This window comes from Hippopotamus amphibius, chromosome 12 (genome assembly GCF_030028045.1).
Source record: "Hippopotamus amphibius kiboko isolate mHipAmp2 chromosome 12, mHipAmp2.hap2, whole genome shotgun sequence".
NCBI classification, from domain to species: domain Eukaryota; kingdom Metazoa; phylum Chordata; class Mammalia; order Artiodactyla; family Hippopotamidae; genus Hippopotamus; species Hippopotamus amphibius.
The window spans coordinates 46,845,198-46,867,610 of record NC_080197.1 but is presented as its reverse complement, the minus strand read 5'-3'; the positions used below and the strand labels follow the sequence as shown (position 1 = coordinate 46,867,610).

At 38.3% G+C, this 22,413-nt stretch overlaps 1 protein-coding gene across 1 annotated transcript in view; it reads right to left on the bottom strand.

The window, feature by feature from the left end:
• Positions 1-20,302, bottom strand: part of TMX4 (thioredoxin related transmembrane protein 4) — a 40,869-nt gene extending 20,567 nt beyond the window's left edge. The window contains exons 1-4 of the mRNA XM_057702007.1: positions 19,941-20,302; positions 11,815-11,930; positions 4,460-4,505; positions 2,712-2,840 (exon numbers count right to left, since the gene is read on the bottom strand). Of these exons, the coding sequence (XP_057557990.1) occupies positions 2,712-2,840; positions 4,460-4,505; positions 11,815-11,930; positions 19,941-20,134 (485 nt within the window). The 5' untranslated portion in view covers positions 20,135-20,302. The remainder of the gene's footprint in view (positions 1-2,711; positions 2,841-4,459; positions 4,506-11,814; positions 11,931-19,940) is intronic.
• Positions 20,303-22,413: the final 2,111 nt, after the last annotated feature.

Below are 22,413 nucleotides of genomic sequence, written 5' to 3'. Positions count from 1 at the left end.
GTTGCAACAGAGGAAGTCTACCTGCCCGATCACAGTCCAAACCTCCCACTCGTGCCTTGGACCCCAACCCTTCTGTCTTGCTAATGACTTGGTTTTTCCTGTCATCCCATTTCCTGAATCAGCAATTTCTCCCTCTCTGCTGGATCATTTTCCTCTGCGTGAAAACATGTTCTACCCTTTCATCTTTTGAAAAGAGCATCACTGGACCTCACACGGACCTCCAGCTTAGCTTCACAAACAAAATTCTCCAAAGAGTAGCCTACGTTTGCCTCTGCTTCTTCCTCGCCGTATCTGTTAGCCACTCACATCTGGCTTCCGTCCCACTGCTGCACTCTCACTCCTTGTCAGGGCCACAGGACAGCGCAGGGCTTCCTTCAACGTCCTTCTCTCAGACTAATCTCCCTTAACCTCTCTGTAACATGGGACACAAGTTACTACTCTCTTGCTCTTGAGCACCTTTTACTTGGCTTCTAGGGAATTGTGTACCCTCACCTGTCCTCCTGACTCACTGGTACTCATTTTCAATTTCCTTTTGCTGACTCCTTCTCTACCCAACTTCTTAACTTTGGAGTGTGTTGTGGCTCAGGCCCAAGCACTTTTCTTTTTCTCTCTCTCTAGGTGGTCCCCTTCCTTCTAAAACTTTAAATACTATCTATATGCCTTGTATTCATGTTCCTGAATTCTCCATGGAGACCCATCTCCAAGCATCTAACTTGACAGCTCTACAAAGTCTGCATCTCAAACTTAATGTGTCCAACACTGAACCCTTGATTTTCTCTTGCTCACATCAGTAACTAGCACCAAGATCATCAAGGTCTCAAACCAGAAACCCTGGAGTTGTGTGTGTGTGTGTGTGTGCGCGCGCGTGTATCTGTGTGTGTATGAATCTTCCTTCTCCTTCACCTGAGGGAAGTCTACCTTTAAAACACATTTTGTTTTATTTTCTAATACTAAAACTATTAAAACATTTTACAACTATATTTACATCATATACAGTGTAAATTTCATTTAAAAGTATCAACTGATAGTGGTGTTTGGATTCACATTAGCAATCACCACCTGATCAAAGAGACTGCTTTCCTGTGCTTTATTACAACATTATTTTTATTAACTACTCAAGTTTCAGACTGCTTTAATTTTTTTCCCCAGGTATACTCTTTTCCTTAGGGCTTCTAAAGCTTCAAACAATTGCTCCTTCCTATCTTTAAACTCATTCCTGTCTCCGTTTGATTCAACATCTATTAGTAGACATTGACTTCAATCTTATTCTCCTTAGCTATTGTTATGACATACAAAGGAAAAAGACCTCAAAGAAGCTTAACATTTACCAAGTTTTTTTATTTATCAGGGACCACAATTAGCACTGAACCTCAGTCTTCAGGAACGCACGCTGCCGTCGGCACGAGCTGGCTTCCAGCACATGAGGCAGATGTTTAAAACATTTTAAATCCACCCATTCTCTCCATCCCCACTGCCACCAGCTTGACCCCTGGGCTAGACCCTGTGACAGCCTTCTACCTGCCTCACCTCTCCACGTGGCCCTTCCATCTGCTCACCGCCTGCGCTGCTGACATCCCACCACCACACTGGCCACAGGCCGGCACCATCTGCTTCCTGCCCTCTCACCTTCTCGGTTTACACAACTCTCCTCTCCCTCCGCTGTGCATGGTCCTGGCCACCTTTCTGCTCCTCAGCACACTGAGCTCGTTCCAATTTGGGGCCTGTGCAGATGCCATCCCCGTTCCTCGGAATGTCCCTCCCCTCTGCACCTGGCTCGACTGTGCTGTCCTGCAGATCTAACCTCAGAGAGACCTCTCCTAATCCCCGTCTAATGGAGGTCCACGCTCCCAGTTTGTCCCCGATGAGTAAAGGTTTGTCTTTTGCTCTGAACAGCCCTTATCTAGACTATGATTCTTTACATCCCTAGTTTTTTCCTGGATCTGTCTCACTTTAAGTCACCCTAGGAGAGCAGATGGGTCACGTCTGTCTTGTTCACTGCTGAACATCTAGCAGCTACAACAGTATCTGCATAAAATCAGTGCTCACATATTTGTAGAATGAAACACCAGAGTGAGCAGCTTTTAAGAATAAGCCATGTATTTCCTATAAGTGCTATCAGATTACTTAGTCTTGAAATATGGCATGATTTGATCCTATTTCAGCAGGGATATTCCTTACACTTCTATATGCTAACATAAAATTAATTACAAATATGACAATTCATTCAAAATTAAAACTGTGCAAAAGTCATTACGGCTTGGCCTTACTGCCTCACCAAGCATTATACAGTTAGCATCATGGCCAAAAGTTACCACAGCAGTATTCTGTTAGGCAGCCAAAGATATCATAGGTCCTATCTTCCACAGAGATATGTTAGCAATTCTTTCATGAACTATAATTCAAGAGTTACTCCTCTACCTTATCGATCATTTATAAGGAAGGAAGAATGGTAAATGGTGTTCAATACCATATTTTGTAAAGAGAAAACGGGTGACGGTGCAAAAGTTAGAGGAGAGGCTTTCTGTAACCCACCTGAACCTGGATACTTAATTCCCAGTATCCTAATGACCAACTGAAACATATGGGGGTCTTAAAACCAGAAACACAACATAGGTCAAGCACGGGCATGTCTAGTCCGGGTAACCAGAAGTGAATATGAAGAAAAGCCTTCTGTTCTATTAATAACACCTTGTCATTAACAAACAATTTACGTTAGAGAAGCCGGGGACTTCCAGCCACTCAGAGGCTCAACTGATTGCCACTTCTTCTCTAAGATATAGTTCTGCAGGTCTTCGTAGATTCCTGGGCCACGGTAACGGCGGAATATCCCATCTTTTGCACTGTAAATTATAAAAGCAAATAGAAAATAAATCCATTACAATAACAAGTGCTACAGATAATAAAAATCAAAACAACTATTGGTTTTACATGTGAACTCCACTCTGAATTTTAACTTGGCTCAAATGAAGAAATATTACAGTTAGGCATAAACCAGAAAGCATGCATAAATACTTATCTACTACAAATGAGGAATTCCAAAAGAGAGAATAGTAAACATTCTATTTTATCCCTGCACAATTTGTGACTATAAGCAAAGTCCTTGGCAGTGTCTAATCTGCCAAGTTACCTTTTATTATTTTTTCTACCAATTATTTCAATTTTTCTCTTACATCAGCAAAACAGCAATTGTTATCAAGTTTTAAAAAATTGTATCCACGTTTCCAAATCTATATCATCCAAGTCCCTCTCCTGAAAATTAACAAAACACCTCTTAGTCTCACATATGCCTTCAGTCTTCCTCCCTCTCACGTTCTCGCCAGTCAAGCCTCCTAAAGGAGGAGGCTACCCTTGCCATTTTCCCCTCTTACATAACTCATTCAGCACTCCTGCAGCTGGGGGTCCCACTGCCACGACTTCAGGGACACTGCTCATATTGGGGGTCTCCAATGACCTTAAGTGCCATATCCGTGGAGCACTTCCTGCCATTTTTCCTGCGTGTGTCACCAGCACTGTCCACTCCCGAGCCCCCCTGCCTTCCTCCTTTCCCTTGGCTTTTGCGACATGAGCTCTCTGGGCTTCCTCCTGCTATTCCGTCCATCCCTTCTCAGCCCCACAGTCCCTGTTTTCCTTTGCAGATGTCTACTGGTGGTCAGCTCAGGTTCTATCCTTCACCTCCTTCTCTTTGTATTGTGTCTATTTCTCATCCTATCTATTCAATTGCTATCTAATCCCCAGTAGGTATCTCCAGTCTAGATCTTCCTTATGAGCTTCAAATCAAACTAGCACCTAAACTTCCCCATTTGGAATTAGCATAAACCCTTCACACTATCTTCTCCATTCTGGCCTCTCTCTTCCAAACTGCACCTTATTCTAATGGCTTCTCAAAAGCTTTTACTAGTTAAACATGACCTGTCATCACAGGCTCCTGCTTCCTTATGGCAAATCAATCACCAGTTCCAATACGCCCACCTCTGGAATCCATCCCTAAGTATCTCTGGAATCCATCACTGCCCCCTGACTACCTGAGCCTCTCTAGCCCCATCACCTGGGATGATCCAACTGTACCCTATAGGCCAGCCACAGAGAGCTAGTTACAGTTCTCAGAAGGTATCTCCTTTACTCCTGGGCTTTTCCATGATACATCCTCTAACTGGAAAGGCCTTCTCTACCGTGCCTGCTTAACCTATTCCTTCTTACCAATTAAGAATCGCCCCATCTTTAATATCATCAGCAAAACCTTCTTTGACCTCCTCACCTATTTGCTGCCTGAAATCAGGTTCCTTTCTCTGCAGCACCCTGGGCATCCCTCTCTTCTAACAGCTCCCATTCAGCGCAGACCAGTCCTTCTCCCCTCACATGCTAAGCTGAACGATCAACGCTTATGGAAAACAACTTAGAATCCTGGTACACATCTACTAATTTCTAATCTTTGCAAGACCAGAAAATTATTTGAACTTACTGAAAAAATGCTGGGAGGGTAGTAACAAAGAAGCGGCCACTCAAACCTACAAGCACAGACAAAAACGTTACAAGTTAATCTCAGGCTAACCCAAGCATCTAACTTAAGCTGTAAGAACAAGCTGCCTTGAGCTTGTTCTTACAGCCACCTTAGTAAAATCTTTCCCATTACTGAATTAGTTACTATTTTTTTTAATAAATTTTTACCCATTTTTTATTTACCTAATACTTTCCAGTCACAGCCATACAACTTGCTTATCTTTGATGTGTTGAACTGGAGTTTTCTGGCTTGTGTAATACTTAGAATTGTATGGTGGCTGAAAGGATAAGTGTTAGAGACATGCAATCTGGGCTAAATAACTAAATTCTCCATTTGTGTCCTTAGATAAATTACTTAACCTTGCTGAGTCTCGGTTACCTCATCTGTAAAATGGGGATGTAAAAAGCCTAACTGACTTGTTCTGAAGTTACATTAGATTATTATATTAAGTGCTTAGCACATACTAAAGAACTCAATAAATTATAGGTATTATTACATCAATCATACATTTCAAAAAATAAGGAATATGAAATAATAAGATCATGTATAACCTTTGCACATTTATAAAATCTGCAAGTACTGTCAAAGGATTCTATGTACCTTAAACAGATTTTTTTCAGTTTGTCTAGCAAGGCAAACCTTTACCAAACACTAACTACATATCAATTGTTATGCCAGGTACATGTGAAGACAGAGACAAAGAAAACCCTTAGTCACTCAGCAAATATTTACTAAGCACCTTCTTTGTTCTGGGGACTGTGATAACTAAAGATACAGATAAGCACAACCACTTACAGTCTAGTCTAGTCTTTGCTTTCCCTGAGTGTGCCATCTAGTGGCAGAGGGAGAAACAATCAAATCCTCACAACCATGACTATAAACAGAGGTCAATGATATCAATAAAAAGGGCTGCAACAAAAACCGGACTGAGATACGACTAGTGAGCGCTATGCTCTTTAAATGTTTACAAATAAATAATATTTATGTGGGCACCAAAAGTGAGGAAGCCTGGTTCTGGCAAAGAGAAACAATGCTAAATGATACCCCTGGCTAGCATGAAAAAAATGAGACATTATTTTGACATTTCTCATCACTTCTGCTTTTCCCATTGAAGAACAATCTGGACAAAATCAAATACCTATTCAAATAAAGTGGCTCAAATTTTATATCTCTCCAGTCTCACTTGCAATGTGAAACACTGAAGCTTTACTTTTCATAACCTAAGAAATTTGCTTATACCCATTCTATAAGTTAAACCTATATTCAGTATACTAATTTATAATAATTTATTAATTAACGAGGAATTTTCCCAAAAAACAATTCCTATTTTTTCTGATATCAAACCAAGTTGACTCCAAAACATCCTGAGGGCACTTAAAACACCATACTCTGAAGGTAATAAAAATCAATTTACAAAAAGAAACATTTACTACATACATTTACCATTGTACATCTGGAAAAAATTTTTTAAAAAAAGGTTGTACTGGCAGTTACAAAGACACAGGTGACCCGAGAAGTCCACTGAGGATTGTAACAAGCATGTTCCCCTCTACCATTGTTTGGAAATCCAGCCCAGCTGGGGAACAAGGGTATCTTTTAATACATTTCCAACTCTAAGTCACTAGGGGAAAAAGCACTGGTAATCCTAAATTATTATATGTTTTTACCTTAAAATAATTATTGCAAACAGTTTCATATCTCATTTCTCTCCTAGTGAGAGATTTTTATGACCATTCAAAAATTTTATCTAAGGAGTTACAGTGTTAAGGAATTATGCTTTGTTTACATGGCCTTTTAAAATGGAATGAACAAATAGCATCCCATCACTACCTCAAGTTTCTATTTAGATTTTATTTTTATCAGAATAAATAGGATTTCTAATAAATGTTAGGTATCACTGAAAGCAATATTTTTAACTTGTTCTTTAAAACCCTTCATGTGATCTTGGTTGTCATTGGCCATGGCAATAAATAAAAAATAAATCTTAAAAGTAGTTCATAAATTATACAATATGAATTTCCAGAGTCACAAGCCAGCTTGCCTGGGGTTAAACTCCACTTCTGCCTCTTACTAGTTTTTAATATGAGACAGTTAATTTAAACTCTCTGGGCTTTAGTTTTCTTATTATAAATGGGCACTGCAATTTCTATCTTGCAATATTGTAGTATTAGGTGATTTTATATTTATACAGCCTACAGAAAACAGTGTCTGACATAATAAGCACTAAATAAATGCTATTATTTTCTATATTTAAATCTCTGGTTCAAAATTAGAATAAAATAAGAGGATGTAACAAACACTAATTTAGTCTTAAGTGCTTTGGAAATTGTACATTATTTTGGATAACTTAAAACTTTATAAATAAGTGCACGCATGAAAATCAATGAGTACAGAGACAAGAAGAAAAAAGAAGCACAGTGATAGATGGTGTCTGAGATTTCTGCATTTTTCTCATTCCGGCTAGACAGTACAACAGCACACTTGTTCCCAAAATGGCTAGATTAAAGGGTATAAAAAATTTATAGTTTTGGTATGAATGTTTTCTAACTTTTAATACTGATACTATGAAATGTTAAGGGAGACTTTCATCACCTGAAAAGTTAAACCATGACCACCCTGGAACAGAGAGTTGTGGCTTTAGGGTTTAAAAACAAGTATGGATCTTAAAGAATTATAACAGGGCAGTGCTCATTTCAAGGTTTGCATAATGGTTCACTGACACAAACTTCAGAAAGTATGGAAGAAACAAGCACACCTCTTAAATTCTTAAAGAGATAAAGTTTGACCACAAGGTCTCCTAAAATTTCTGCACACCTTTTATACTTTAAGGGTAATTTCCACTTTAAAATGAAGACTGTACTGCAGCATAAAAGGGCATTAATCCAAAATGCAGAAAAAAAGTTTAATTTCTTATTAGCAAGCTAATATCTTAAACACAAAGTAAAAGAAGAAAAAGAATTCAAAATTACAGACATAAAAATTATGACAGGGAACTAATTTTCATATGCAAAAACACAACAGAAATTATTTAAATTCAACCTTAAGAAAATTGAATTGACAGCTACTAGCTTTTGCTCTACCATTTATTAGCCGTGTTATTTTAGGCATGTTACTTAACCTCTCTGAGCCTCAGTTTTCTGAGTAACATATAAATAGTTTGTTCTTCCTAGGATTGTAAGGAAGTTAGTGTATGTAAATGTTTAACACTATTAAAGGCTGAAGTAAATGCTTGCTAAATGTTAGTTATTATCACCAAAGAGAGAAGCAGAAGGAAAACAATTAAAAAAAAAAAAGTAGAACTAATCTTACCTTCGAAATTGAAGTAAAGTTGTCAACATGATAGAATACAAAAGACTAAGTATTACAATTATAAAATTAAAATATCAACACTAATTAAAGCACAGTAAACTAAGTTGGCATCTATAATAAATTTGTGGCTTTGAAGACAATGCTTACTCTTGGCCATGTTAAGGGTCTGCTTTACCTCTAATCTAGTGCAACAGCCATGGGTGTTCTCTGAGCAGCTGCTGTTTTCCTGTCCTGGACAACTAAGCTCATAAGCATGGAACAGAAGGTTCAAATACACACTCAGTAAATTTAATTTTCCGAAGTCAACTCAACTGAAACATCACCTGGTCTGCATAGTATTCAACAGGCAACATAATGCAATCTAATCTAAGGCCTGTGCTCCCCCTGACTTCGACATCTCAGCTGTAAAAATGCAATGTGTTTATAATCCTCAGTCTTCATAATCCTGAAATCTAATTTTCTATTTAAAACACCTAAAAATCTCTTATTAGATATTCCAATGGAAGAGTTATAGGCATAACTAAAGAGTATGCACGAACACTCCAAAAATTCTTGCTTTCCCTTCTTTTTAAAAAAGAAACAAAATTATCCCTAACTAGCATTCCTGTGCACGGCAGCTCTGATGAAAGATGTAGTAACGCAGATCTGGATCCCAATACCAACCTGTATCCAGAAATAGCCAGTAAAGAGCTCAGCCGTGGGGAAAATAATATCACTTTGACTCTTTTCCACGGCTCATTCAGGAGAAAAGATTCTGTAAAAACGAAGTAAATACTTAAATAGCTTCCAAGAACAGGGACAAGCTGCCCTGGAAGTTTGCCACGTAAGACACCTTCTCTTCATCTGGCTTCCAGGACCCCCTACTTCTCTACCTCTTCCCTACCTCACTGGCTTCTCCTTTTCCGCTGCTAGAACTTCTTTTCTTCTAAATGCTGGAGTGCCCCAGTTCTCAATCCTCAAAAACACTTCTCTGACACACTCCCTAGGTAATCTCAACGCGTCCCTTTGCTTCAAATACCATACACTGATGATTCTCAAATGTCTATCTCTAGCTGATCTCTATTTAGATTTCTATCAAACATCTCAAACTTAAACCCTGTCAAAAACCTGATCCTCCTTCAGTCTCTTCCATCTTCTTCCTTTTCACCAAGTGCTACAACCCATCTATTGGGAAATCCTTTTGGACATTCCAGCCAAATGCCATGTCTCCAATCCAGCCACTTACCACTGCTGCTACTAGGCCAAGCCACCATCCTCTCTACTCCGGGCTACTGCATTAACCTCTGAACGTCTCTTCTTGCTTATACTTCTGACCTCCTACACACAATTTTTCATACAGCAGTCAAATGAATACTTTTAAAACATGAATCAAATCATGTCACTCACCTGCTCAAAACCTTCCAGCAGCTTCCCTTCTGTCATACCTGGTACAAAACCTAAACTCCTTGCCATGGCCAAACAAGTGTCTACATGGTCTGGTCCCTGGCTACCTCTCCAGCGCCATCTGTCCCGAAGACACCACTGGCCATCATATTGTTTCTCAAATAAGCTAAGGAACCCTATGTGCACGTGCTGTTTGCTCTACCTGGAATGCTCCTCCCCTAAACCTTGTTGAAATTCACTTCCTTAATTTGTCAAGACCTACAGTGAATCAGCTCTTCCCTGGACATCCTATTAAAAAGTGGCTCCCACCTTTTCCTACATGTTTACCCTGCTTTCTTTTTCATCACAGCCCTACCATTACCACCACCAGACATTATGTCCCACTTTTCTTCTGTGACTGTTTACCCTTCAACGAGAATGTAAGCTCAATGAGAAGCAGGTCTTCTCCTCATTCACCTGCACTATTACTTACCGGTACCATCATCTGCATCACTGGGATCTAGAACAGGGCCTAGTGCATGGTACCAACGCAAAAATTTGTTACATAAACACATTATTTTTATACGTTATTAAAATACTACTTGAAGGCATGAGGTTTGTAATTTAAAGTAATATTTTAAACATAAAATAGCATAATCTAAAGTAAAACATGCTATAGGGCACTCAGTCATGTGTGTAGAATTCTGTCTCCTAACTTTTACTTTTCAGTTACAGGTTTTCGGTTGTTATCATTTAAAAGAATTCTAGAGCCTCTACTTTAAAAAACTAAGACACAAAACAACCACATTTTGATTCTGGGCTTTATTCCTTCACTATTTTCATAGAACATCAGACCAAAGACATTTTTCCTTCTTTTCTGAAGAAGTTATATATTTATATAAATACTATGAGTCAATGATGAATTTGTCTTTAAATAATCATAATCAATTTCTCTTACTTCATTACCAAAAAGCATTTAATCCATTCACAATGGAAAAATAGCTATAAGTCTACATCTTAGAAGGAAAGACTATATTCAGTTAGACCTTAGATCTGTGAATCCATCACAAAGCTGTTCAATTCGCTTAATTCAAGTCATGCTGTGAATTCACGGCAGGTACACCAAGAGGCTGAGATGGGAAGAGGCCGGCTGCATTTCTAAGAAACTCATCATACAATGTGTCTGGTGCCCACAAATTAACAAGGCTTACACCTGATTTCATTGGACTCAAACTATTAAAAACACAAAAACAAGTTTACAGCAGATACGTAATTGCAATGATTTGACCTCCAAACTGAAAAACTAATTATAATAGCCCAAATCATGAACTATTAACTATAATTGTCCATCTCTAAGTAGCAGATAGGCAGAAGTGGTTTTGATTTAAATGCTTAAAAAGGTGGAGGCTTGAGGACTCGTGGTTTGTAACAGAAATCTCTCTCCATGGGTTTGTCAATACACAGATCTTAACAGACACCATTCATTTTGTGTCTAAGTAATTGGTAATTCATTATTTTGTGTTTTTTGAACTCACAGTTATTAGAGAAGGAATAGCTATATTTCCAAACGTACCATCTTTTCTCCCCTTGTAAAAGGATGTAAAAGGTAGAAATTAAACGTAGGTAGGAAAAAATTACTTATAAAGTTTGAAAATAGTCAAATTTGAGATTTAAATCATAAAAACCCAACTTTTCTCAACTTATACATAATACACAAAGTTATTTTTAAACTATAAATACAAATTTATTGTCTGTATCTTTTCAGAATTAAAGTCTCCTTTATCTCCCTCTTTTGAAAAATTATATCATTATCAACTAATAAATGTAGATGGTGACGGAATTAGAAATTCATCATTCTGGAACTCTTAGTAAACTATGTAATTCTGGTAAGATCATCACAGATCTTAAAAGCCCAAAGTGTCACCCCACAGATTACCTGCCAGCTACTAAGTGGGGTCTTTTCTTTGCAACTGAGATGTTTAGTTTCATCACCTTAACCACACGCTCAAACTCAACATCACTAACAGTGACAGCACGTCTTCTGATGGGCTACAACATGAAGTCACAGCATCACCTGTCCATAAATGACTAACCCAGATCATGCCTTTTGATGGAAGTTCAAGTTTACGGAAAGCACAGAAAATATAAGAACAAGGTAAATGTCACCATAAGGAAACATCTAGGCAAATGCTTGGCCTGTTCTCTTCAGAATATCAGTGGCATGGGAAAAATGGAGGACTAGTCTAGATTGATAGAGACTAAAAACACGTAACAACCAAATGTAATTGGTAAACCTTGACTGGATCCTGGTTTACAAACCATAAAAAGTCATGTGGGAAATAGCTAGGGAGATTTTAATATGCTGAAGTACTGAAGAGTGAAACCTCATGATGTCTGAAACTTATCTTCAAATGACTCAGCAAAAAAATAATAAAAACATAAATATATACACATGTATGTGTAAACAAACACAGATGCAGATATGCTAAAATATTATCTGTTCATTTTAGGTAGTCGGTTCACGGGAAATCAATACTGTTGGCACTCAACAAAAAGTTGGTAGTCTTCTAACTTTTCTGCATGCTTGAAAAAGTTCAAATTAAAAGCAACTAACTTTTGCAGTTAATGTTCAACATTTACAGTACCTGGTTCTTGAATGACGTCCACCTTCCCGACACTGATCTGAAGTATTTCACCATTCTTTGCAAATGTCTCCCATTCTGAATCAGTCTGCTGACAGGATGGACACCAAGGGGCATAACTATAAAAGAATAATAGCTAATTAATATACACACAGGAAAAATATCTGTAAAACAAAATAGAAAAATAGTATTGAAATTGACAAAATAAATTCTTAACTAAAGGGAGACACAAAAGCAAGTTTTTCCAGAGTCATTCAATACAGAAAAACAGATGTACATTTCCCCCATAGAATTTAATATCAATATTATGACTATCAATTCCCTGGGGGAAAAAATTAGCTAAAGTTTAAGATTTTTCACAAATTATTTTAATACTTAAAATATTTTATTTCGATGTTATTTCTACAATCAACTCAAATTTCATCACTTTCCAGATAGTTTTTGCTATTTGAGGGTAAACACTGTTTTGAAAGTGCTACTAAAGGAGGATAGTTTTCACTAGGGTGCCCGTAAACTAGCCAAACTAGTTTCAAATCCATCAAAGCTACAAATCTGATGAGCAAAGACTGGAAGATCTGTTGCTAGTGGGTCCCCAAGAATGTGAGTCATTTCCAAAGTTCTGTGGCAGTTCTGAACCATTTCGAGAAAGAAAGTAGAAGGTATAGGCTAAGCCAACTCTACTTGACACTTAAGAGTTAGAAAAACCTGTGTCTTTAATCAGAACTCTGCTTTTTACATTTATTTTTTTCATTCAATAAACATGAACTGAATACCAACCTAGAAGCTGAGGCTACAATTGTGAACAAGGCAGATGTGCCTCCTCTCATTATGGATTATACAGTCCAAAGTGGTAATTACAATCCAGGTGGCAAATGTGAGTATAGAAAAGATGCTACAGAGACACTCGGAAGCTGGGTGATCTCAGCAGGGCCCAAAGAGAAAGAAGCATCTGTGCTAAGATCTAAAGCAGGAGTAATATCCAGAGAGGGATCAAGGGCTGTTCTAATCTAAGCAAAGAGAACATTACATGTGAAGGTGTAGAGCACTGAGCGCTTAAATAAAGCTGTATCAGGTGTTAGCACTCTATTTGAAGCTCCACAGCTCATCCTAAAGAGGTAAGAGGATGATGATCAGATTTACATTTTGTAAAACTTACCCAGCAGTTCTGTGGCTAACGGATCAGGGAAGAATAAGATGGAAGCAAAGAAAAGAGGTGGAAGGCTGGCCTTCTCTAGCTCCATCTTTATTAAAAAGAAAAAAAAAAAAAGACTAGTACAGCCAATTCTAAGATCATTCTAAAGGTCACTAATCTTCCCACCATAGCTCACTGTCCAGTCCCTGAGATCTGGGAGACACAGACCAGAGAACATGGTCCAAGAACAATCTGCTGACATGACATCTTAAATGTGGATTCTTCTACAAACACTTGTATCTCTACATTCCCAAGGCAAAGTACATCCTGGTATACAGTAAGTGCTCAATAAATGTTTGCAAAATAAATAAACAAACTTTAAAGAAAATTATATTCTTCAACTGAGAAAATAGTTATTTTCTACATATTTTCTAAATATTCAAATGGCAGATGAGACTGGGGCAAGCAGCTGGTAAACTCTAAGGAAATAAGGAACACTTTATTATTAGATACATTTCAACAGGCATTTCAATATAATGGATAAAAGTTCTGCAGGTGGCATCAGAAAGACCCAATTACAAATCAACCATGTGACTTTGAGCAAGTTAATAATCCCTTCACACCTCAGCTTTCTCAACTGTAGATAGGATGATACCAGCAGCTACCTTAGGCTATTGAGAGATTACATGATATATGGAAAGCAGGCACATACTAGGAAAATCATTAATGTAAATGACATTTGTAATATACAGCTTGGTTTCAGAGACATTTTTATGATGCAGTTACTCATCTGAACCTTACAACCTCACTGTTGTAACGCAACAAGGCAGATTCAGAGAGACCTGCTGAAAGTCACCTAAGACCACATAAAGCAAGAACCCATATGGAGGTAATTCTGTGATAAAAATGTCCAAGGAAAATAAGATCCAACAGAGAGAGAGAGACAGAGAGACGGACAGTAGGAATAAGAAAAACATTACTAACAAAACAAAGGAAGAAATTTTGAAGTACAATCTTATGAACTCTAGATCCTCTTTGCTTTGTTTCCCTAGACCTGTTTTTGCATATAACTCATGGACACATTTGCTATATCAGTAATAATTAAATCATGCAAATTTCATCATTTAAAAAAATTCCTGGTCCCTAATCTCTAGACAGACTATTACATAAATTGGGATTTTGGCAAAGTTGACCCTCAAATATATAATTCCATTGTGGTAATTGTAGCTACTCCATTTTCTTTGTAGCTGCTACCCACTGGTCTGTGGCACTATTAATGCCATTATTGTAAAATTAAATCAGAGTTTATTGCTTTGGAATGTTCCAAGGTCAACCAAAGAACCTAGGGTGTTCTTTTGGTGATGGAGATAATCAGAAGCGGGAATTGGTCCATTGTTGCTGCAACTTTTTAAACTATTAGTATTCTTTTGTATCTAAAAGACAGTCATTTAGAATCTGCTATAAGTAAAATACCTCCAGGGCCCAAATGAATACAAAGAAGGAAAATCATATGATTCTAATGATGTTTCTCTTTCTCCTTCTCTCTCCCTCTCCATCTCCACCTTCCTCCCCTTTCTTTCTCTCTCTTCCTCTCTCTCTCTCCCCTCCCCTTCTCCATATGTATATATAAATGTAATTTGTTTATGTACATATACATGAATAAAACTAATTAGAAAGGGCTGAACACATTTGTATTTAAAGCTACCTCATAGTGGCAGTCTTCTCCTAAGAACTATAAAAGAGCTGACCTGCCCTAATTTTGTCTTTTGCATATAAATTAATCCTCTTTTGATTTAAAAACCTCCAAGAGGGATTAGTACCTTTATAGCCACAGAAACTGTAAAACAGTATCTTTTCTATTTAAACTTTTTGAAGGTGACAGTGGCATATAAAATTAGTAAGCTTCATAAAGACATCTGAAGTATATTCCAGAGAGCCAAATACTGTTAAATCCATCAACTTAGGTGTCAGTCTATTGTTTTTAACCATTTCTGGGAAACAAAATTCAATAGCATACTTTTGTTCTCCATGTTGGTGTTCATGTACAAATCACACTCAGGTTCTGCTACATGGAAGGTGGGTGAAGGCCCTTAATTCTTTAATTGAATGAGCTCACTGAATTTGGTGTGAGATTTCATTAAGTGTACTAAACATTTCAAGAGAAGGAGTTAAATATATTTTCTAGAAATAATATTTCATGAAAAATACATTTTTATTTCTCAATAACAGTCAGTTTTTCTCCTTCTGTCTTGACTCAAACTTTGCCAGTGTCTCCCAGTACATTCTCTTTTCTTATCCTTGCAGAAATGAGATGAACAATGACAGATAGTTAATTTTCACTTAGAACTTACTTTGACCAAAATGTTCAGAAGAATCTGTAACAATGAAGACAAAATAGGTATGCTAAGTTCATCTTTCTATGACTTAATAGATAAAACCAAATCAAAATGCCAACAAATGATGCCTTAACTACAAGTATTATTCTTCTTATGGAAAATCTGGATAAACTCTTATGAGCCAAGAGTTGAAAGTGGTATGCTCAATTCACTTTCCTGGAAGATCATTTCTAAGACATGTTATCATAAAATGTAGAGGAAAAATAAAAATTGACAGTTCTGTGAAAACTAAGGCACCTGCTGGAGAAATTCACTAATTTCACTAGAATGAACACTCCATGAAGGCAATGACTGGCACATTGCTTGTCCCTAGAACAGAGCCTGGCATGTTCTAGGCCACAGTAAATATTTAATACATCAATGAACAAAGGGGAGATGATAGCGATTATCCTTAGTGCTTAAGAAAATATATACAGCTGTTTCCTTCAGTGATAAACTAGCTCTTGATTAAAGAACATTAAAGTCAATTATTCATTCATTCACTGAGTCAAAAAGTATTTACTGAACACCTAGAATTTGACAGTTATTAACATTTTGTAGATAAACAGGAAGAAGAAAAACTTTGTTCCTCTACTTAAAAGCTTATCATCTAGAGGAGGAGTAAGACAAAAACCAAGTACAAAAACATATAAATTAATCTATAATTAATTTGAGGAATGCTCAAGAGAGAGGGAGCATTCATTAAACATTTGCTAAATAAACAAATGCTATCTATGCTACTTATTTCCTTCACAGCACAGGAGACTGTCAGTCCCCTGAATGTAATTCACTCATCTTCATCTTCCCAAGTGCCCAACCTTTAATCTGACATGTAAAGAGCATTCAATGACTATCTCTTATACATTCAATCAATAAATCACGACAATCAATGAAACTGCAAGAAATTATAACTATTTGACATGGGCAAGTTAAGGCAATGATGTTCCCTCCAAGTATAAGGAGGACACTGGGAAAACAATGCTAAAACCAAGAGATCCTAAGGAAATAAAGGAGGCTTTCCTCCATCACCAGATGACTAGTTTCAATTCTGAAATATGATCATCCCATGAACAAAGTCAGAAAAAGTAGTGCTTTCTAAAGATTTCTATGGCTTAGAGATAAACTAATTTAACCTAAAGACATATTTTTCCTCTGGATATCAGTTTAAAGCATGTGGGTCAAAATTAAGCTTTGTGGATATCTATTTATGTCTTTGGGGGAAAAAAAGTCCTCAGAACGGTATATAGAATGTATTATATTGTATACTTTGGTGTTTCAAAAGAACAAAAGTAGTAGGGACTTCACTGGTGGTGCAGTGGTTAAGAATCCGCCTGCCAATGCAGGGGACACGGGTTCGATCCCTGGTTGGGGAAGATTCCACATGCCGTGGAGCTACTAAGCCTGTGCGCTACAACTACTGAGCCTGCGCTCTAGAGCCCAACGGCCACAACTATTGAGCCCGCATGCCACAACTACTGAAGCCCGCATGCCCTAGAGCCTGTGCTCCGCAACAAGAGAAGCCACTGCAATGAGAAGCCTGCACACCACAATGAAGAGTAGCCCCTGCTCTCTGCAACTAGAGAAGGCCCATGCGCAGCAACAAAGACCCAATGCAGCCAATAAATAAGTAAAGTTACTCTGTAAAAGATAGAAGAAAAAAAGAACAAAAGTAGTATTCTCAAGCACTGATATGATGGGAACCAAACAAGTGTTTAAGATAGCAAAAGGTTACAAAGCAAATGAATGAAGAACATGAAATAACAGAAATAGAGGAAACATCAGAAGGCCTTTTAAAGATTAGATAATGTTTCTTAACCCAAGAAAGGACAAACTTTTCAACAGAGGTTAAGAGGAAGAAAATACAGTAAGTCATTATTGAGACATGGCAGAAACAGGGGTAAAAAGTATAAAAGAATATATGAAAGCAAAAGAGAAGAGAAAAACTGAATGTACAAAAAGTCCACAAGCATTAAAGAAAATGTTAATAGTAATACGAGAATTTTTCAGGTTTTAAAAAATTTTCAGAATAGAAATGGTGAATTACTGCAAATAGTTTTAGCTGATATTTCTCAACAGAGGAGTGCTTTTTTAAAAATTGAAAATTCAATTGCAAGGATACAAAAAATTGACTGAAAGACAAAGAAAATATAACAAATTAAATTTTGCAATAGGGGCTTTTCAAGTCTCAGAGCAGACAAACACTGCTAGGTCCTTAAAAATAAATTATTGATACCAATCTATCCAGGATCTGTATTATAGGAGCTTTGTACGAAGTGGGATAGAAAAGAAAAAAATCCCAGAGGAGAGGTAGCAGATAAACAAGTGAACAAATAAGAACTGTCATTCAATGTATCGTTAACATTTTAATATTATCAGAAAGCCTCCTGACTTGCTTCTTTAGAGAAGTTAAATATGTCACCTGTGGATGGCTAACAATCTCCATTTATTATGACCAGTTCATCTGAACAAAGCATTAACATGGGAGCAAGTATTAAGACATCTTGTTTTCCTGTTGTTACACCAGAAAAAAATCTGATAACATACTGGATGTTTGAATGAATTCCTAGAAATTTATAGTAGCCCTATAGTGGTACTGAACACATAAATTTTATTTTTTTAAAGAGCTGGATTTTGTTAAAGGGAGGAGGAGTATTACAAATAAAGAGCCACAGTTTTCTTCAGAGTGAACACTTAGGTTCTGGAATCTGCACCTAACGGTGAAAATCCTCTTTCCTTTCTAGCCGCACTTCACATCCACCGATTCTGAAGTGTACTCAATGAAAAGAGAACTTCCACTAAGAAGATCTCAAGTGTCTATACAGCTTACTTCCCGTTACAAGTGTCATCTTGAATCAGAGCCCAGACACACTCCATATAACGGACACACAGCAAGCTTACAACTGATCACTCACCTAGGCTTGAACATTTATCAAGCAAAATTTGAACCACCAAATCTGAACCACCAACACAGCCATAAGAGCTGCTGGCTGTTGCTTGTTTATAATCTTAACTTGGCTTACACTTACCTGAGCTTTAGTGTTCTTAGTTTTTACTTAAAAAAAAAAAATCATAGCTATTGCAAAAGGAACTATAAAGGAGTTGAGGTCATTAAACATAACGAGTCTTTTCTGCTATGACCTTCGTCATGTACAAACTCAGTTTTAATCAGAAAACTGACATCTAAAAAACCTCCATTGTATAAGCACCTACTGAAGAAAACAACTTTCTGTAGTACTAGTTGACAAAACAGTCTCTCTAAAACTCTTGCAATTATTACACATGACAGCCCTGTCATGCTTACTTTAAAATGTTCTCTCTTAAATAGAAAATGACCTCCTTGTCTCTATTCAAAGTAGTTAATTGATTTATTTTAATCAGTGCTTCATGTCTACAATCTCTTTAATAATTTCATTGATTTATTATTATACCAAAGGCATTTTTTACTTTGAGGTCTAAAATATCCCCTGCTTTGTGACCAAAAAGTAAATATTTGTTTGAAGCAGTACTGTACATTATGTTCTTTGAACAATGTAATCTACTAAGTGAGTTACAACTTTTGGGCCTGAGTCAACTGAGGTTTTCATTCCATGGAATAATCTGTTTGCAATCTAAATTCAAAGAATCAAAATTTAGTCTTAGACAAATAAAGGAACAATTCAATTCTGTGAGTCTGTGTCCTCAACGTAAAATTTATTAACAGATAGTAGCAATCAAGTATGTGTATCATCTGAAAACCATAGGCTAAGGAGATGTGGTCTCCGTGATCACTTCTCCAGCCATTCTTCATTTCCCCTACAAGCCCCCCACGATGGTCTCTCTAGCCTTTTCAGACATCTTCCCACTGCCTACTTCAAGCCATCTTTCAAATGGTTACTTCCTTCCTAAATTTTAAACTATGATGAACAAATCTCCCCTGCTCCTAACTCAAAACTGCATTTTCCCACCTCTTTTCAAGCCAAGGCACTATCCAAGATTTGCTTCCTATTGTTCAAAAGGGGCAATTTATTAATGTCCTTTTCTTCATGACACTAGCACAATTAAGTTATGACACTTACCCAGAAATCCCTACCTCTAAAAATTATAACAAATATCAACATTTATTTGAAATCTTGTTTTAAAATTCCAAAACTTCTGTTTATTTTTCACAATGATCTCTCCTGGTCTTCAAAACTAAGACTGAGATACTTTGTACAGACTGGTCTGCTCATTACTACACTGCAGTTATTCATTCAACAAGTACCTTGTCCAGTCAGTGCTACGTTATTTGTTCTGTACAGAAGCGTCACTGGATGACAGCCCTTTCCCCTCTACATACACTTTTACCAAAAGCTCGCGATTTTCTTGGAGATTTTCTCTGTTCCCCTTCCTCCCTTTGGTAAACCGCTCACCCCCCCCATCCCTAAAACACTTCCTCCCAAAGCAGGGGGACCAGCCAGGCAGGGGAGGATGCCGGGTGCGCATGCGCAGCGTGGGGGTCTCGCCCGGCGCCGCAGGTCGCTAGCTGGGCGGCTCCCCGCCCGAGGTCCAGCCCAGTGGACAGTGCGGAAGCGACCAGCGCGGCTCTGAGAGAGCGGCGGCCGCGAGGCCCCAGCGGGGCGAGCGGGCCGGGCGGGCACACTCACAATTTCAGCATCCATTCGCCCTCCAACACCAGCGTCCAGTTGGAGGCGGTCATGGGCCGCACCAGGCTCCGCTCCTGCGGCAGCGCGGCCTGCTCCGGGCCGGCCTCCGCCTCCGCCTCCGCCGCTGCCGCCGCCGCCGCGACCCAGGCGACCAGGAGCAGCGTGAGCAGCGGGCCGCGGCGCCCGCCCGCCATGTTGGGACGCGGAGCGAGGCTGCTCGGCAGGGGCTGCCGACCGGGCCTTCCCCAGGTGGTGCGAGGAGAGGCCGGGCTGCCCCGCCTCCGCCCGGCCGCGCAAACCAGCCCAGCTCACTGCGGGGGCGGCCGGCGCCGCCTCTTATCCGCCGGGGACGCCGAGGCCACGCCCCCTCCCGCGGAGACTCGCAGTTGCCCGGGGCGTCGGTTGCCTTGGCAACGGCCGCCCTCCCCCTCCTGACCGCGGCGTTGAAAATAAACAGATGACCCAATGTTGCTTAAGTTAGAGCATGCCCAGCTTGTGCCCAGGCTCCAGTGGCGGGGGGGGGGGGGGGGGGGGGGAGGAGTAGCTTTTTCTAAAGAAAAGCGTGGCCAGTAATTAAAAAATGCAACAGCTATTCAATGGTATCGAAAATAATAACAATGGACTGCAAATAAACTGTGTAATGGAAAAACAGAAGGACGTGTTGGGCATCCCTTACTGAAAGCGAGAGGAAATTTTAAGTACTCTTGGCCTGTGTACAATGAAGTAGCACTGCCTAACTGGAGATAATGAAAGTAGATCATGCAATTGTATTTTTTTTTCACAAAAATAATTTTAATTTCACAAAAGTTTAAAACATGGGTACTAACATAAAATGAGTTAGTTAGGAATAGTGCCAGTTGCGATAAAATGGACCTCGCGCTTCTCTTGGCTACACTTCTGTCGGATCTAAAATGAGAATGGCCTTAAATGATTTCCAAATCACAGTTATGCATCTGTAGCTTCATCATTACACCCGTAGTATGTATGACTAAATTACAATTAGAGGTCTGGTGTGCTTTTTCAAAGTGTGCTTTACAAGAATCTATTAGATGCGCAAAGCGTGAAACTGGATAGTGTGGTCAACCTATCATGCAAAAGTGTGATTTCTGTCCTGGACTTAAAGACAACTGTGCAACTAAGAATATTTCAGGGCACGTGAGATCAATCTCCAATCAGTACTTATAGGTGAGAAAGATGAATTTTGCCTGCAGAGATGATCATACCTGAATTAGGTGTTAATTAGTTGTTGCTCAATTCTATGTGGAGCCAGCCCTTATTTGTAAGACCCAAATTTACAAACCACTGTAAATTTGGAAAAATGCCTTGCAATAAATGTTACCAAAAGTCAGTTATTTTGTACAGATCAATCCTGTAAACTCAGTGGAAAACATTTTATTTTGCTTTTAAAAAGAAATGATATACACAAATTCTATCATTCTTTTCAGTTTAGCTTTTAAATATATGATATGTGATTGGTTAAAAAAAGTCTTAAAAATAGGATCTGATATTAAGGAATTACTATTAATTTTGTTGGGTGCGAAAATGGTGTTATGACTATATTTTAAAAGCCTTTATTGGTTACAGATAGTGAGATATTTATGGGTGAAATAATATGATGTCTAGAATACACTTTAAAATACTCCAAAAATAAAATTTGGGGGGTGGAAGGAAGATGGATGAAACAAAAGTGGCACAACATCAGTCAACTCTGAAGCTCAGTTCATTTTTGCTATTCTCTCTACTGTTGTGGAGGCTAGAAAATTTGCAAAATGAAAAGTTAGAAAAAGAGAGTATCATTTCTGAAGACCTTTATTTCTAACACAAAATGTGCATTCAAGGATTGCATTTATTGGCCTTCAGATGAGGGTGAGTAGGAAGGAATATAGCAAGAATGTGTGGGCAAGTGTGCAGTGAGGTGGCACAGATCAGGGTGTTACATTGGCCTGACACTTTCTACTTATGTGACTTGGGGCTAAACCCAGTTAATACCAATTTTTTGTTTAAACACAGGGAATAACAGAACCTACTGCATAAGGTGGCTGTAAAGATTAAATGAGATAAATATAATGCCTAGATAACTAGGTCAGTGCTTAATCCTTTTCATGTTTAAAGCATAGAATCACAGTTTATAGAAGATTGGTAGTTGGTACTAGGAGAAAGAGCTTTTCTTCCTAGTTTCCAATGGTGGCACTGTGGACAGCTATGGTCACGCAAAAACACATGGTTCCTAGTAGGAAAAGAAAGTGAGCTAACAACAAATATTCCAATGGTAGAAACTTTAAAAACATGGTAACAAGCAAAGACCTTGATAAAATTGGCAATGTGGGACTTAATATTACTACGATAATCAATGAGGAATAAGAAGATTGTATTCAGATTACAAACTCCGTAATAATAGGGTATAGAAGTAATACACACTGGTTTTCCTATTGAGGATGGCGAAACTGGTATGGAAATGTTAAATAAGCTACAC